The sequence below is a fragment of the Pseudopipra pipra genome, chromosome 1, assembly GCF_036250125.1.
Source record: "Pseudopipra pipra isolate bDixPip1 chromosome 1, bDixPip1.hap1, whole genome shotgun sequence".
NCBI lineage: Eukaryota > Metazoa > Chordata > Aves > Passeriformes > Pipridae > Pseudopipra > Pseudopipra pipra.
The window spans coordinates 9,048,846-9,066,369 of record NC_087549.1 but is presented as its reverse complement, the minus strand read 5'-3'; the positions used below and the strand labels follow the sequence as shown (position 1 = coordinate 9,066,369).

General features: G+C 38.5%; 1 protein-coding gene across 2 annotated transcripts in view; it reads right to left on the bottom strand.

Moving 5' to 3' along the window:
- ADCY8 (adenylate cyclase 8) overlaps nt 1-17,524 on the bottom strand; it is a 128,673-nt gene that overhangs the window by 55,505 nt on the left and 55,644 nt on the right. For both annotated transcript variants that reach the window (XM_064644684.1, XM_064644694.1), the window contains exon 5: nt 9,452-9,579. In XM_064644684.1, coding sequence (XP_064500754.1) covers nt 9,452-9,579 — 128 coding nt within the window. The remainder of the gene's footprint in view (nt 1-9,451; nt 9,580-17,524) is intronic.

Genomic DNA, 17,524 nt, shown 5'->3' with positions numbered 1-17,524 from the left:
AAATAGTGTTAGAGTTCGTGTTCATTAATATTTGAAGAGTGTGCTGAGGGTAATAAAATCATGCTGCTACTGTTGCTCTACAAACAAAGCTGCTGTTTCTTTGTAGAGACTCTCAGTTCTGTGGTCACTGAAGTCAACAAAAGCACAGCAAGATCACACCACAGAGCAGACAAAGAATAAATAGCTCTATTTCACAGCTCTGAAGCTAACTGCCACTGCCTCAGATACCTCAGTCATGACCTTGATAGATTTTCTCTAGAGGAGAAAAGGGTAAATTGCTTACTGCATTCAATATTGGGCCTTTCATTGTTGCAAAGGAGCATCAGTTCAGTTTGTAAGGGGAAAAAAACAAAAAAGAGAGTTCTAAAATGGAGCGAAACAAGTTCTATAAAACTGTGAAGAATTGAAAATAAGAAATTCATCTTTATTTCCCTTTCCTGAATATTATGAAAGCTTGGAGAAAGGCAGGTATATGATAAGTCCCAGGGCATTTGTTTGCCTACAACACAATCCATTCCAACAACACTTCCATAGGAAGTCCACGTATTTCAGATATCTAAAAGAATATTTTAAAAAGTTGACCATAAAATAATAAAAAAGAAGCTTTGAGATGGAATTTATCTCTGTTCTAATCCTTCGAGTTCGTAATATTCATTTACAAATTTCTTTATTGCTTTGCAAGCTAGAGGGCTTGAAATATCAAAATGAAACAAACAAACAGCTGTCTCTGGAAGATGGGATGTGGAACAACTCCTCCACACTGAAACACTTTAAGTGTTGTAAGAACAGCTAAGAGAAGTGAGACCACTGTGATTTGTAATCTGTTTTGAAGAATTTTTATATTGTACAAAAATACCTAAGCTAACACTCATAACTGTCAGAGGAATTATCACACAACTCCCTACATGATTATTTCCCCAGCCTGCCTTTTTCTTTTGTTAAGACTAAGATAATTATTTCTTGTTTTATGTCTGATTTCCTTATCTTGAAATAAAAGCTAACTGTATCTATGGGAATTGAGCAAGAAGCTTTTCATTGAAAAATGCACTCAGTAAGAGGACCTTATGTTTAATAAAATGTTTTAATAGCATATATTTATGTAATCTTTCCCTACGCATATATAGACACACACTCTATTTTACCAATTTATGTTTTAAGTAATAAAGCATTTAATTGCAATAAACATTAGTGTTTAACATTGGACAAATACTAGCACTGGGCAATCATCAATGGTATGGAATTTAGCAAGTCCAAATGCCTGATGGAGTAACACTGGGCACGAATGTAAACTGAGGGAGCAGTGACTGGAGATCAGCCCTGCAGAAAGGGATCTGGCAGCAGCTCAACAGGAGCCAGCAGTGTGCCCTGGCAGCCCAGAGGGCAAACCCCATCCTGGGGTGCATCAAAACGCAGCATGACCAGCTGGACAAAAGAGAGGATTATTCCACTGTGTTCAGTGTTGGTGTGGCCTCACCTGGAGCCCTCTGTGCAGTGCTGGGACCCACCTGTTAAGAAGGATGTGAAGGCCCTTGAATGCATCCCAAGGAGCACAACAAAGCTGGTCACAGGGCTGGAAGGCACATCCTGTGAGGAGCGCTTGAGGGCTCTGGGCTTGTCTAGTTTGGAGAACGGGACCCTGAGGGGGGACCTCATTGCTCTCTACAGCTTTCTGAGGAGGGGAAGGGGAAAGGGAGGTGCTGAATGTTTCTCACTAGAATCAGTGATAGAATACAGGGGAATGGTCCAAAGCTGCATCAGTGGAGGTTCAGCCTGGACATTAGGAAACATTTCTTTACCAAGATGATGGTCAAACTGTGAAACAGGCTTAGAGAGGTGTTAATGTCCCAAGCTTATCAGTGTTTAAGAGACATCAATCAAGGTCCTATCCCCCTTGCCTTATCTCTTGTCTTTCACAGTTTCACAGCAACTCTTTCTGTGTGCTGCTCAGGTGATATTAGATCTCAGCTCTTCATCAGCTGACTGTGGATTTGGCTCCCTGCCTCCAGTCTTTGGCTGAGGGACATTCTGTTTCTCTGCTGCAGTGCTGGTGAGGCTGCAGGGCCCTGTCTTTGGATCCTCCTCTGACTCGTCCTGCACAGCAATGTGCTCTCATGTTGATAGATGGGAAACTAATTGCATGAGGGGACCTGCCTGCATGGAGCCAAAGGCAGTCTGAGATATATTTAAAAAGCCTTGTCCAGGATTGAATCAAAGCACAAGACTGATCTAGTATGGCTCATATTACTTTATTATTTGCAACGTAAGAAAGAGCAGAGCTGTTGAAAAACTGTTTAACAGTTAACCTTTTGTTGTAAGGTATTAAACTGAAGAAAGAATAAGTGGTTGTAGTTTAAATGTGAGGGGATTAATATGTAAAAAGACATGGAATTATAAGTATTCTTTTTCTTTAAAATTCAGAGTGGTATGGGGTAAAACAGATTTCTGAATTATGTAAAGAAGGGGACTTCATCATGGTCAGATCCAACTCCCTAATAGCCAGACTACCACCTAGTTTAGGAGGTCTCGTTTATTATAACTATAGGAAAAAAGCACTTAAAACCTTTGAATCAATAAAGCTTGGATCACCTTCATCAATAGTGGTAGCTCTAATTCATTCGGAAAAAGCTTCTCATAAATAATAGCATGTACTAGCTACTGAAAAAATGAACAGAGTTCATTTTGCATAAGCTCAGGTGTTCCACATCTTTTAGTTCTCTCTCTTAAATTTATTCAACTGTCAATGAAACTTCTAATTAAAAAAAATGTATTTGTTTCAACTACTTTACAGCTCTCTGCAAATACTTTGACAAAGTGCATGCATGAAGACGCATTATTGATGATCTATAAAGCAGCCCTGTTTAGTTCACAAGTGGTTTAACATCTTATCCAGGATGAGGTAACCGTGACTGATGCTATTCATGCCATTCATCTAATTTTAGTCCAGAAAGTGATAAAAAAAAGTAATTGATTTTAATTGGATCTTGGCATTTCCTTCTGATCATCATTCAATCAATCAAATATTCTTTCAATCAAATACCTATCATTCTTTGATAGGTATTTGATTTTTGTGCTGTTAATCAGAGATTTTTCTAATATAAAAGGTGAGACGAAAGCCAGAAATCTGATTTTCAGCCTTTTCTGTAGCTGTCAAAAATCTGAATGCCCTGGAATTCACACTTTGCAGGTTCAGAAAATGATGCACTGGCTATGTTTGTGCTGACCAGTCTAACTGTGCAAGATTCTGTCTATGCTTTGAGATACTTAAATCAGCCCCAGAATGTTTCTTTCCTGGTCAACAAACTCTCTCACAACCTGTTTCCAGATTCAACACTTTGCACGTGATGAAGACCATTTCCAGTAGATAGTTTGGATGCAACTGCCTGGTTTTGGAAGCAAAAAGATTTCAGAAAAATGGAGTTGGCCAGTCTCTTCCACTTTTTCTTAGTCACAGCAAACGTTCCCTGGGGCTGTTTAATTCACCCATCAAGTCATAGTTGCTGTTATCCTCATGCAGATGTAATAGGAAGGTCTATGTATTCTACTTGAAATAAATAAGGGTCTTAGCTGACCCTGCTTTGAGCAGAAGGGTGAACTCCTGATGCCCTCTTGTCATGGTTTGAGAGCCCCAAAATCCAATTCCCTAGTCCAAACCCCCTCTCACATCTCAGCCTAGTGTGAGATGGTTTTTCCAGACACCACAGGAGACTCAAAATGGGGGAAAGGGATTATATATTACAATGACTGTACAAATAAATACTACAATACATTATATACAATCTTAGCTATCTCTACCATGACATAAAAGTATTTACAATGGATCAAATCTCTTCTCCCCTCCAGATAAAAGTCCAGGAGGGAAGAAGGAAAAGATCTTTTCCACTTTCAGAGCAGCATTCTCTTCAGAGTAGCAGTCTATCTCTCTCTCTTCCCTGCAGCAGCTGTAGCTGGATCTTTGCCAGTACACATGAGGGGGGTATCCAAGCCCTCTCGGCCACTCGTCTCCAAGCGAGGGTCTTCTCTTCCGTGGGCTACGTTCACCCGGACTCGGTCGTCTCACCACGGTCATATCAACAACGAAGTACAGGGGTCTTTGTGACGGTCCATATCTTCAGGGGATTCAAGTCACTTTGCAGAGCTCTGTGCTCTGTCTCAAGCGGGGGGGGGACAGGACAAGGTCACCCCCTCCGCATTCCTTTGGAGCTTTTCAGCTCTTTTCTGCGAGTGCTGTAGCACTGTAAGACTCTTTCAAGTAAGAGTCCATCCTCCTCCTCTCTCTTGGAGGTCTCAGAGGGAGTTGGGGTCTTTTGGTTCAGTTCTTACCCCAACTTTGTCTCTGTTTGAGCTAGTTCTCTCTGCTGCTGGCTCTCGTCTCTCAGACAACTCTGTGTCTCTCTGCTCAGCTGCATGCTTGTTTCTGCTGCTTCTCCAGTTCAGTTCTTATCTGTTGGCTTTCAGCCATAGCCTCTGTTCACTGCAGTCTCTGCCGCTGCTCCTGCTGCCCACTCAAGGTGGAGAAAACTCCTTCATCTTTCTAGCTACAGGCACTTATCCCAGTCTAACACTGTTCCAAGTCCCTGTAGCCCCCAGCCAGGGCTGGGGGGGGAGGGGGCCCAGAGGTCCCAAGGGGCTCTGAGACCCTTCCTCGTGGCTCTGCAACATGGCTACTTCTTCAAAAACAACTACAACTACCTTCTTTTCCGTTCTGCTTGTGATATGTTTATATTTTGCAGAAGCGCTCATTGGGTAAAACCTCAAGGGTTACCACCCCCTGGGGTTTTACCATTTTATAACTTCAGGGGGAAAGCTGTTTTCCCCCACCACACCTCTCCAAACCGAACTGTCCTATGATCATAAGGTTCAGTTACATCGAGAATTTTTTGGTTTGACTCAACAGAATTGTGGAATTTTCCTAAATGAACTAAAATGCTTTTTGGTGCTGACATGAGAGGGTAGTAGGTGAACTGAGTTAAATAACCTTCTCAGTAGGACTCTGAGAACTTTGTCATGCTTGTGAAGGAGATATCCATTATTTTAAAAAAACTACATAGCAGGATGCACTAAACTACTGAACACTTTAAAGAATACAGCTCAAGTAATATGATTTATGGGATGCAACACTTTTTAGGGGAACTTTAGACAGGTTGAATTTACAATTTAAGGGAGATGCTATCCCAAGAAGCCAGTTTGAAATAGCTCCAGGGTGAGTTTAACTTGGAATTAAAGCTGGAATCCAGTGTCAGCAGAAACTACTATCTAGAGAAGTTTCATATCATCAGATTTATCACTAATATATAACTGACTTGCTCTGAGTTCAGATAGATGCTATAGCAACATGGGCAGAGTTAAAGTACTGCTACATTCCTGTTTCTTATGTCAGTCTGCTCTGAGAGGCAGGAAAATAGTATATTACAAGAGACCACACACAGTATTATTAGAATTTTTCTTTCTCATTTGAAAACTATGTTATAAAATATATATATAATTCTATGCTATTTTGCAAATATAGCTTTGATGGTATTTGGTGGCACATTCAAAGGAAAGCGATCCCAGAAGTATATAAAACTATTCATCTCTACCTGGTTCAGTTCACATAGGCATCCAACAGAAAAAACAGGGAAAGACAAACTGTCCTCATGCTCTTTTCATTCAGTCAGTGGCTGAAACAGACACGTGGAGGTGACAATATGATCAAGTCTGGTGTGAAACCAATTCACTCTGAGAACTGTCTGAAAAGTGCAGGCTGAACTTGTGAATATCTTGCAATGTCCCTTTCCACCACCACACAGAAATGAAGGTAAGCATTAGGTTTTGGTTTTGTGAAGACTTATTCTCTCTTCTGGGAATCAGACTTTGTTGTATCATGGCAGAGCCTTGTACATTATAGAAGAAATAATCTGTGGAAGGAATCCAGAACTGGATCAATTGTATCATTATATAATTATATAATTAAATAATGATTTACTAAGAATGGAATATGAAAACAATTTCTGGCTATTTTACTGCCTGGGTAACTCTTTTAACAATCATTGATTACTTCATGATTTTTGTTAATACTCAACAGATGAAGTTAAAAGCAGCTTTTTCATGCTAAGGGGCAGGAAACCTGCAAGTCAGTCAGTGAGATCATCTGAAATAATTGTGGTGTCTTGAGGTATTTTTGGTTGTGGGTTTTGGTTTGATTTTTTTTCTAGTTTTCCTTTATTTCCCTCTCTCATGAATACATCTTAATATTAGTAGTTAATTACAGACTTTTAATGAAGACAAGCTGTTATCTAATTTCTGGAATTTAGTTTATATTGCATGCTGGGACTATTTATTCTGTCATAATAATTACTCTTTGAGCTGGTATTTTAGTGGGAAATAATCCAACAAATGAAACCACTCAGGACTCCTTGATTTACCAATCAAATATACCAGCACAAAGGTTTGTTTGAATTTCCACTGTTATAGGTATTGTGCGATTTCCCTTTTTATACTGTGAGGGCGAGTCCTTGAGAAGTTGAGCCTCACAGAACATACCTCCCTCTTCTCCTCCCAGTCACAGAGATTTTAGGAATAAGGACATTTGAGAAGGTGGTGTTATCTCTGACACCCACTTAGCTTGGGTTATAACTGTGAAAATGAAACATTATCATCTGATGACTAAGCATTCCACTAGTATCTCATTTCTATCAGCTGTCAGTACAGACAGGCATTAATACAATAAAATTAAATACAAGGAGAGTTGTGCTGTGTGTGAAAAGGTACTAGAACCAGCTAAACAAATGAACCCCTCTCGAAGACCTTATTATTTTTATTTTAATTTGCATTTCCAGTTGAAGCTAATGAGCATTTAGAGGATGTTGGGTTTTGCAAGACAGATGGAGTTAGGATTTTTGCTCATGCTCAAATGTAATGGAGCAAAGCTGCCTTACTTTGGAGTAAATATCAGATTTCATGGAACCTTCCCATGGTTGAAAGTTGTCTTTCAATTGTTCTCAACCGTTAAGGGAGGAAAGTATAAGAAGACAGATTAGAATAGCAATAATAGCTTTTCTTTTGTAAGATTTTTAACAAGGCACAGTGATGCAAAAAAATCATTACAGAGAAAATCATAACCTTTCTTGGATTATTCTGTTGAGTTCTGAACAGTTCATTTTCAAAGAGAGAAGTGGAGCTGCAAGACTCAAGTCTAGATCCTCAGTGTATGAGCATAAAATCAAGATGTAGACTCTCAATTAACAATAAATTAACAATTTAGATATATGGGTGCAAGCTGAATGAAAACACTCAGAAGTCCCTTGTGAGACAACCTGTCCATGTAGATTTATTTTACATGTTGTGTAATGAATGGATTTGACATTCTTGTTCTAGTCCCTTTGACTGTGAAGTCATCAAGGAGACTAGAAGGAATATTTGGCAATGATACCCCGAGGTCATAGGTTTTTTGGGCACTGCCTCATCAGAAGTGTTAGTACTGATCACTACAATGTTACCAACTGCCTGTTGTCAGTGGAGAGAAATGTTTGTCTGTATAAATTCAATGAAGATGTTGAATCTGAAGGGTGGTTTCTCATAATTTGAATCGTCTTCCTATTATTTTAGACATACAAAATATTTATTTTGTAAAAAGTTCAGATGAAGATAAAAAATTTTATAATCATCAAAATGTCATTTCCAGCAGGTTTTAAATACGATAAAATTCCATAGGGACGAATATCATAAAAGCTCAGTTTTCTAAAGAGGATTTTTTTCATCTTAACTAAGAAAGACATTTACTTCTTTAATTCTAAATAATAGACTGTAGGTAATTCCAAATTCTCTCAGAAATGTGGACTTAAGTATTTCTAATATTCCATGGCAGGATTGGTCCTCCCTGTCAACTATATAAGCACACATTAGGATCAGTAACATAGGACTCCTATACTCTGAACTCCTATACTCTGACTCCTATACTTTGCCCAGAAAAGCCTGGGGAAAGAATCATGCTCATTGAATAGACAGAAATTCAGATACTGGGATTATCAAACAAATTGGAGGACATCTGAATTGAATTAGTCTGGGATGGACGACCCAAGCCCCAATGGACTTTGGTTTTATGGCTCCGACTGACTATAGCTGACATTTAAGATACTAAAAATAGACCATCATTTCTACTGGATTACTGCCTTCACGACCTGATTCATGAAAGGGCACAAGGTGTTATAGACTTCATTGCACATGTGTAAGGAGATTCAGAGAAATTTAATGTCTTAGAAGGAAAAGGATTTACAATGGGTTGGTTGCAGGTGGTATTACCAAGCAAATACAAAAGTTTTGATATGTGTCTCCAAGAAATTTTAACATTTTTTCTCATCACTGTGTTCTCTAATTCGTTTCACTTTCACTGTGGGGATTCCAGAAGCAAAATATTGATTACTTTGTGCAATATTTAGTCTGCGATAATTGAATCCAGCCTTCTTAGATATCATTGTTGCATAACCATTATTCAGTTAGATTTTTCCATTAATTAATTTTTGTAAAATTCTTTCTCTATTAAGAGTTCAGTAATGTAGCTGCAGTATGCATTAACTGTCTGATGTATGTCATAAGACAGACTCAGATTAAAGGGGCAAAGCAGTCTGGAAAAGAAGCAGATAAAGAGATTGGACAGCAATATAGCCACAGAAAAAAGCGAATACTTGTGTTAGGTTACACTGTTTTATAAAAAAACAGCGAATGAAAAATTATTTGGATATGAGAAACTGAAGAACTTTGACATGTTATACCAATAAAAAATTACAAGGATTAAAAAGATGGAGAAAACCTTTCTCGGAGCATTAGATGTCAGCCACTGTCATGGTAACTCACTGGACAAGCTCTACACATGGACTACTGAAACATGGTTATTATTAAGTATAATTGCATCAAAATACAATAATCTATCAGCAACATAATTATATTTACATGATGAGAACACATCCCTTAATTAAAACACTTCCAGTGCTTGTGGATTTAAGCACCAACCTAATTTAACAGGTAAAATTTGCTCATCTGGCAAATCTCAGTGCTTATGAGTTTGTCTATGAGTTAGTTTCCAGGCTAAAGGATAGCCACAGCTGTCTATTTTGTTTTGATATTGTTGTTTAATTTTATTAAAGGGATTATAGGAAGCAATTCCTCCTCCTCAAACTCCTCTTGATAAAGACAACAGTACAAAATGAGAACTGTCAAGAACTGTGAAACCTCTCACTTGCAATGCACACACAGCTATTTTGTTACATCTCTAAAGCAGCACAGGTTAATAAAACAATTCAGTAACTGATCCCATGCACTACACGGGTCAAAAAAGTCCTGCCCTTTTCACAGTGACAATCCTAAGGTTTCTGATCCAACATAAGAATTACTTGTCTAGTAATAGCATTCTCAGGGAAGAAGTTCAGGACATTGGCAGAAACAATGATTTGGGAAGAATGGGGAAAAAAAGCATTACCTGATAGTTTTGATCATGCTGAGCCCCATTTCAACACAGCAGTGTGCGTGGTCCTGGCGAGGTTCTGGCAGCCCTGACACACAGTAGTAACAGTCCCCCAGAATCTTTATTCTAAGACAATGATGTTCCTAAGCATAAATGTATGAAAGAGACAGAAAATATTTGTGGTTATTTTTTTATAATTTTAATGTGAATATAAAAGTGGTAGAAAAATTACTGTATTAAAATAAAACCAAACCAAACCAAAACAAAACAAACAACCCCTTCCAAAAAAACAACAACAATAACAAAAAAAAAGACAAAAAAACCCCAAAACCAACCAAACAAAAAGAAACCAACTTATTTCTGTATGTTTCCTGTTTGTCACTAATACAAGTGTGATTTACGTAATTTTTGAAATAAAGTATCTTTCCATTTTCAGCACAAAAAGATATAGTGCTTTTTCTTCTATGCTAATCCAAGTTGCCCTTGCTGGTAAGGAGAAAGGTTTCATCAGAGCTAGGTGGAAGCTAGGCCAAGGATTCAGAAACACCAGCTGAGATAATGAATAACCCATTTTAGACTATATTCCTCCAGGGCATCTTTTCTGCCCCCTGTTTACACTAGAAATAAATGAAAAACCTCTTTCCTCCCACTGATAATCCCTGCCCAGCTAATGTTTCCACTGTCACACTCAAGCATTCTTAACAGCTATAGGAGCTTATCAAGTATCTGCATGTCAAGGATCTCAAAAAAGGTGTCTTGCATTAGGCTCATGCTGTGGAGAAAGGATGTTTCTTTGGCATACAACTAGAGACATCCTTTACCCTAGGAGCAAATTGTGAATTTAATTTCTAAAACTGCAAAATTTGGCCTATGATCCGTGTTTCAGCTTTTCTCTCTGGCAACCTGTGGTGGAGACTGCAGTAATCAAAGGAGTGGGGATACATTAAGCACACTGGTAAAAAAATTTTAAGTAGGATATAGGAGCATATGTGAATGCTGGCTCTGCCCCAGGAATTGAGTATTGTCCAAATGAATGGGACTACAGGCCCCATTCAAAGTTTTCCCATTCTAGGGAGAATGAAGCTTTGTAGTTAACCTCAGACAAGTCTTTAGCAATCCTGGAGTGGCACAGGGAACCTACACACTTGTACCCAAAGCTTTTTCCGAAGTCAGCTGAAGCCTTAAGCATTCCAGTGAGAGTAAAATCTGCTCTGGGCACAGGGCCAAAGTAAGCTGATTCACCCTGAAATCTCCTTAAACCATCAGTAGGAGCTGACTGTGTTTGAAGCCTTGGTTAAGTCTGCAGCTAATACCAATGCTGTCTTGCAGAGTGCAATGCTCTGCTATCCAAGTTTCACACAAAATTCCAGACTGAATTCATATGTAGCTCTCCTTTTTCCTTGCCCCCTTCTCTTCAGCCTGTCTGCAGACCCACATGTTCTTCATATGGCTGCAACTGAAATTGTACATCCTAAAATCCACCAAAACAATAGGGGTTTTTGCACATTTCCTCCTCAATGGAAAAAAAAAATAAAATAGAGAGTTTCACCTTTTTTTTTTTTGCTATAGACTGAAATTATGAAACATAAAGGTTAATTGACAAGTGGGTAGGGCTCAATGGCATAAATCAGTGCATGTCAAACTGTTAATGGGCTTCCTTAAGCTTCAGTTTGTGTTCCCAGGTTAGCCAAAATGCAAAGAGATAAAGACATTATAAACCACAGATTCTAAAGTTCTTTCGCTTTTCTAATAGTGTAATTCAAGTGATTTATATTCTAAGTTATTCTTGCTTTTACATATACAAAGTAAAAGGATCATTTATAACATCATATTGGTTTGACTGAGGTGGAATAAAGTAAAAAGCAGCACTTTCACTCTGCTCAGTCACTGCATATACATTACAAATAATGTCTTCATAGTAGAATAGAGGATAAAAAAGGGAAAACCAGTCAATTTCTAGGAAAGAAAGAAAGAATGGAAGAAAGGAAGGAAGAAAGATATATCTCAAGTATTATCATATTTTAGTTTTTTAATTACATTTTTGCATGCAACATTTATCATGCACTTGTAGAACCTGTTTATCTGAGGATGTGGGAAGCACCTATTAAGTGAGAATCGAATTCAGCACAGTTAAAAAACATAGTCTACAACAGAAAAAAACCCTCAGTTGTTTGGTTCTTAATGCCTTGCCTAAACTGGCTGAAGTGTTGATCCCAGTAAAGACAGGTGAAACTTCTGTCACCTTGCTGCATGTCTGAAATTCAGAACAAAGTAGACAATTCCAGAGATGTGCTTTTTACAAGAATAAGAAACAAGAATCTGAAGCATGACAAGACCTGCTTATTAGGGTCTGCGGTACGCAAGTGCGAGTGTGTGTGTGACACAGGAGATCTGTTCAGCTGCACATGACTGTTTTTTCTTGTCATGATATGTCACCTCACTCATTTGCCAGAGCTCAGGAAGTTGTCTATGGAGTGAGATATCCAAACGGAGATGACTGTATGTAGGTGTCCATATGCCAGCCAGCAGTCAAGCTTGCCACTACCGTCAGAGTAGTGCAGGCAGTGCAGTCAGGGGAGCCTGGGGACTGATTCAGCTCACAGCTAAAGCAGTTGTCTGGGCTTCAGTGCAGTTGTGTGTTCCTAAACTTGCAGTGTAGCGGTGAGACACTTTGGTATGTGAAAGACCCACACAGGATTAACAAACATGACATAAGATTTACATCCTACTGGACCAGTGCAGGGATCAGGCAAGGTGTGTCTATTAACACAAGAAGCCATAAGGAGCTTTTAAATTATTCTTTGTCTTCTTCTTTTTTCCTCTTAGTCAAATTATTGTGACACTTAAATGTGAACTGTGTTATGGTCTGACTAAATTGCTCTCATGCTTTTTATTCTTCCCTTATTATTCCCATTATAGTTGTTTCAGAAGTAAACTCTGGACTTTTTATCACTGCAAATATTTCACCTAGAGTAAGATAATTCAAAAACTGACAGGAAGGACAGGGGGATAATGGCATCTGCCTTTGGCAGAGGACTTCATAGTCTCCTGAGATTCCCTCCAATAACTCAGTAGTCTAATCACATCTACAATTTAGACTGGAGGCTTAGTTGGAGTGGTTGTACTAATGCATTAAGGTTAGATTCATGGCTAATGTGGGTAGCCATGCTGTAGTTTTAAATAGGAGACAGTTTTGTGAGGGCCTACCCACTTTTCAGGGGTAAAAAATAGTAGAAATCAAGATTTTTGTCATGCTGTAGAGCTCAAGCCCACTTCCTAAAATCATCTCACTGCAGTGGTATCTTAGAGTGTAAAGTTGAAATTAAAAGAAAATTAATATAAAATCCAAACGTATGAAGAAACTGTAAAATGAGTAAATTATTTAAATAAGAGAAAATGGGCCCACAGGAACATTGATACAGGTAATATTTTTCAATACAGTGTTAAAACACTGTTGTAAGTCTATCATCATCTTCTCTTTAATTTATTCTGTTCCTGTTTCCCTTTTCATAAGCAATTCCAGACGCTGTCCTTGGGCATGTAAATGCCAACTGATATTATACAGACATTCACAGGAGTATCCATCAGCCTCACACCCCTTCCCATACTCATTCATTAATAGCAATTACTGAAGGTATCAATTAAATTCTCAGCTTGTCACAAACAGGGGCTCTTTTCCCCCCTTACTTGCAGCTTTTCATTTGCTGCAAGTGAAAGATTAAGGGGCCTGATTCTGCCAAGATTAATTCCAATCAGAATCTTTGCCTGGGGAATATTGAGCAGACTCAAACACTCGACTATTTTTAATAATATTTCTAGATTAATTCAGTGGCAATTGATAAGAAATCTTTTTCCAATTCACCGTAATCCAGAGCAAAAGAAAATATGCATATTTTTCATAAATAATTATCTCGTATGTGGTGAATGATTTATGTTTGAGTTTATTAAATACACCCCTAGTGACTGGAAAGGAAGCCAAGTAAATTGGCATAAGGTGGAGCTGCAGAAATGAGTTGCTCAAATATCGAGTTACTGAAAGACACAGTCAGAGACTTCATTAATATTTCTTGTTTCCTTGGGCTAAATTTCTGACAAGGGGAAAAAAGTTATTGTGTTTTATAAGTTGCGCCATTTTTAAAATTCTGCCCGTGGTGAATTAATCACTTCATCTACTTTTGAAGGGAACACTATAGGCTAGTGAACAACCCACAGAAAAGTCCAATTTTTTTTCAATTTTTATAATTTTAAGCTAAATATTTAGAACACTGTAGATAAGAAATCGCTGAGGCTGAACTACAGAACAAAGCGATGATACACATAAGTCTTCTTTTAAAAGGCAACCAGAATGGGAGGAGGCAGGGACTTGGCCTTTGTCTACAATATCTCAGTTCCTGTAACATTTGCCAAAGGTAGAGGAAACCTGGATAAAGGGCTTTTCTCAGCATGAATGGGGCCAAGGCCAAAGCTCTTAATCAGCAGTCTCGTTTAGGGTGGGTAGGAGAGAGAATTCCATCCAAATTCCTTCTATTTCAGCTCTGTCACTTTGGAAAACAGAGCTGGGACCTTAAGAGAGCCAGATGGAGGGGAGTTCTCAAGCCTGGTGATATAGGCAAAAATGAGGACCAGGTCTGGGACCCAGTTGCAAGGATTGTTTCTATTTTTCATACACGTAAAGGGAAAAATGTGGCAATCTTTCATCCTCTGCCTGAACCAGGAAATACTTAAGTATGATACGACCCTCTATTAAAAACTTTGTACATATTTTAACAAATTATGTAAGGAATGTTTTTTTTTTCTTTAGAATAACCTATGGTGAGGTGGTTAAGACTCCTGCAGGCTGACAAAAAATATGGGTTTGGGGTCTCTCATGCTGCAGAAGGAATTGAGGCATGTTCCTGTGTGAGGTTTATAATATATTATATCAACATTTCTGTTCCTTGCCATACTGTAGAAGAAAAACAACTGTGACTGTTGTGTCTGGTGAGGAATTCGCCTTGCCAGCTAATGTTAATTAGGAGATTATGCCACGATTTCAGATGTGGAAATTCCTGTCAGAAAGATTCAAGGTGTTTCTTTCTAGATAAAGCAAGAGCAATTCTTCAGGGAAATTCTGCCCCTTAGGAGTTTCTAAAACTTTAGTTACTTCAGGTATGTGGGACACTGGTCAACAACATCTGAACAAGCGTGTGCCCAGGTGGCCAAGAAGGCCAATGGTGTCCTGGCCTGTATCAGGAATAATGTGGTCAGCAGGACCAGGGCAGTGATTGTCCCTCTGCACTCAGTACTGGTGAGGCCACACCTCAAATCCTGTGTTCAGTTTTGACCCCCTCATGAAAAGAAAGATACTGAGGTTCTGAAGTGTGTCCAGAGAGGGACAACAAAGCTGGAGAAGGGTCTGGGGCACAAGTCTTACGAGGAGCGGCTGAGGGAGGTGGGGGTGTTTAGCCTGGAGGAATGGAGGTTGAGAGGAAACCTTACTGTTCTCTACAACAGTCTGAAAGGAGGTTGCAGCCAGGTGGAGGTCGGTGTTTTCTCCCAAGTAACAAATGATAGGACAAGAGGAAATGGCCTCAAGTTGCACCAGGGGAGATTTAGATTGGCTATTAGAGAAAATTTCTTCATCAAAGTGTTGTCAAGCACTGGCACAGGCTGCCCAGGGAAGTGATTGAGTCATCAACCCTGGAGGTATTTTAAAGACATGTGAGTGTGGTGCTAAGGGACATGGTTTCGTAGTGGCCCTGGAAGTGTTAAGTGGTTGAACTCAGTAATCTTGGAGGTCTTTTCTAACCTATGATTCCATGATAAAGGGTGAGGTGGACAATTTCTGAGAATATACTTGTGAAGCCTAAGTTTCGTTCAAATCCTAATTTAGTCACAAAGTCAGGCTTTTGGTTTTTTGTTTTTTTCTTTTTTTTTTTTTTTTAGGTTTGGATTTGCATAAGTCTTAGTTTCTGAATTACTGAGAAATTTTAAAACTTAAATTTTCATCTGACTTTTTTTTCATAAAAAGCCCACATACTATCACTTATAAAGTGTTTTGTGGTCTGGGGTTTTATTTGACTATTCAGGTGTTTTGATGGGCTCTTTACCATCTGAAATACTACTACTTTAGTGAGAACATTGTTTAATGGGGTTACTTATTCATTGGTTAATACCAATTGTCTAATGACAATTAATTATTGACACTGGTTAGGAGGAAAAACATCCTATAATTAAGCACTGTGAAAAGAGTATTCACTCCCTCCCTTTACCATAATAGAATTCTATATATATGATTACCACATAAGGAACTATCACATATGCACGCTCATACTCCAGTGTAACTCTGCTTCTTGATACAGCAACACAAATATATCATCATGACCAGTCTTTGCGAACGAAGATTTGGGAAAGGTCTTTACCCTTCAAGCCTGCGCAGTGGATTTTTTAGGTGAGACACAGCGTGCGCTGAACTGAGCCCACCCTTTAATCCTAAGGTTCATCTGCCGGGGCCGAGCGAGCTCGGACAGTGGCAGCGAGGTCCTCAGGACGTAGGTTTTTGTTTAGAGTGACCTTCTCTTAGATGGATGGCCTTACAGGGCTGACGAGCTCCATCTGCCCGGAGGAGTTCCCTGACCGGGAATCACACCCGGGCCGTGGTGGTGAGAGCGCCGCATCCTAACCACTAGACCACCAGGGGTCCTCAACACAAATATATACATGTGAAGAAATTTGCAGCCTTTTTTTACTAGCATATATGTTTAAACAGACAGGGTGTTTTTTAGGGAGTCTCTGGACTCCTGCAGATTATATGCTTGAAGGTAGTATCACCAAAGAACAAAGCACTACCAGCTCAGAGCTGAAATGTGGCCTGGAACAGTAAAGCACTTCAAGAGGAGTATCTTTGTCATGGAAACAAAAGAGCCGCCAGTCGTCCCTTCCTGATACCAGCAGGTGCAGGTATTGTACTGGGGCTATTGGCTGATGCATTGTTGTGGAGTTAGGTTGGTTGTAGTTAGATTGGTTTGCACCCCTGGAAACACTAGTCACAAGTAAAATTGGTAACACACTATTAGATGAATTTTTGGCAGCTTCTCTGCAACATCACAGGAGAAAATATAATCAAGGTTACAGAAAAAGGACACCTCTCTTAGAAAAAAACCCAAACAAAACAAAACCATCACTTCTTTAATAAACTCATTTATTTAGGGTTTTAGTCTTTCCTCTTTGTCATATCTGAAACTGAATCTACACACAGTATAGATGCATTTAGAAATATGACAATTTAAAACATAATATTGGCTGACATCTAGCACTGCAGAGAAGGCAGAGGAAAAACAAACATCAAAAAACCCTATTATTTCATCAAAGCAGGACCTTTTTCAGGATTAAGTGTCTTACTGAATGTCATCTTGTTTCCCTTCTCTCCTCAAAATTTCTGCCTAAGGAAAGTATTAATATTAATTAAGTTTCTGTTTAGCCCTTTCAGTAGATGAATATATAAGGAAATGTTTTCTTCAGTTCTGTTTTATGCCAACTTATTTCTCTTCCTATCTAAATGTCACTTTTCTCTTTAATAACTATAAATCTTTTACAAATATCATAGAGTGATTAGAAAGAGGAAGTAGATGTACATAACATATTATTGCATTTCTTTCTTATATGAAATATTGAACTTTTATTCAAAGTGTTCTGTGGTAATGATACAGATATTACAGATTTTTATTAATTATATGCATTGACATATGCCATAATACTTGATGTAACCTAGAGAAGATTAAAAAAAAAACTCAGAGCTCTCATTCCTTCTGCATTGCTTAATAAGGCTTAATAAGAGAGACAAGAAACTAAGCCAAATTACATTCATCACCAAGCTGTGAAATAGTGTCTTCTTTAATATAATATGATTTATATAAGACATTAGAGAAGATCCAACAATCCTTTATATGGTATTCTAAAATAATACTTTTATTTAGAAGTAAATAGAGATTTATAAGGATTTTCCTTTAAATCTAAAGAAACTGCCTCAAGCCTTCAGCAATTGACCTCTTTGCTTTGATGCTAATTCTTAGCAAAACCCAAGAGTCTGAGTAACATTGTCTATTTGAA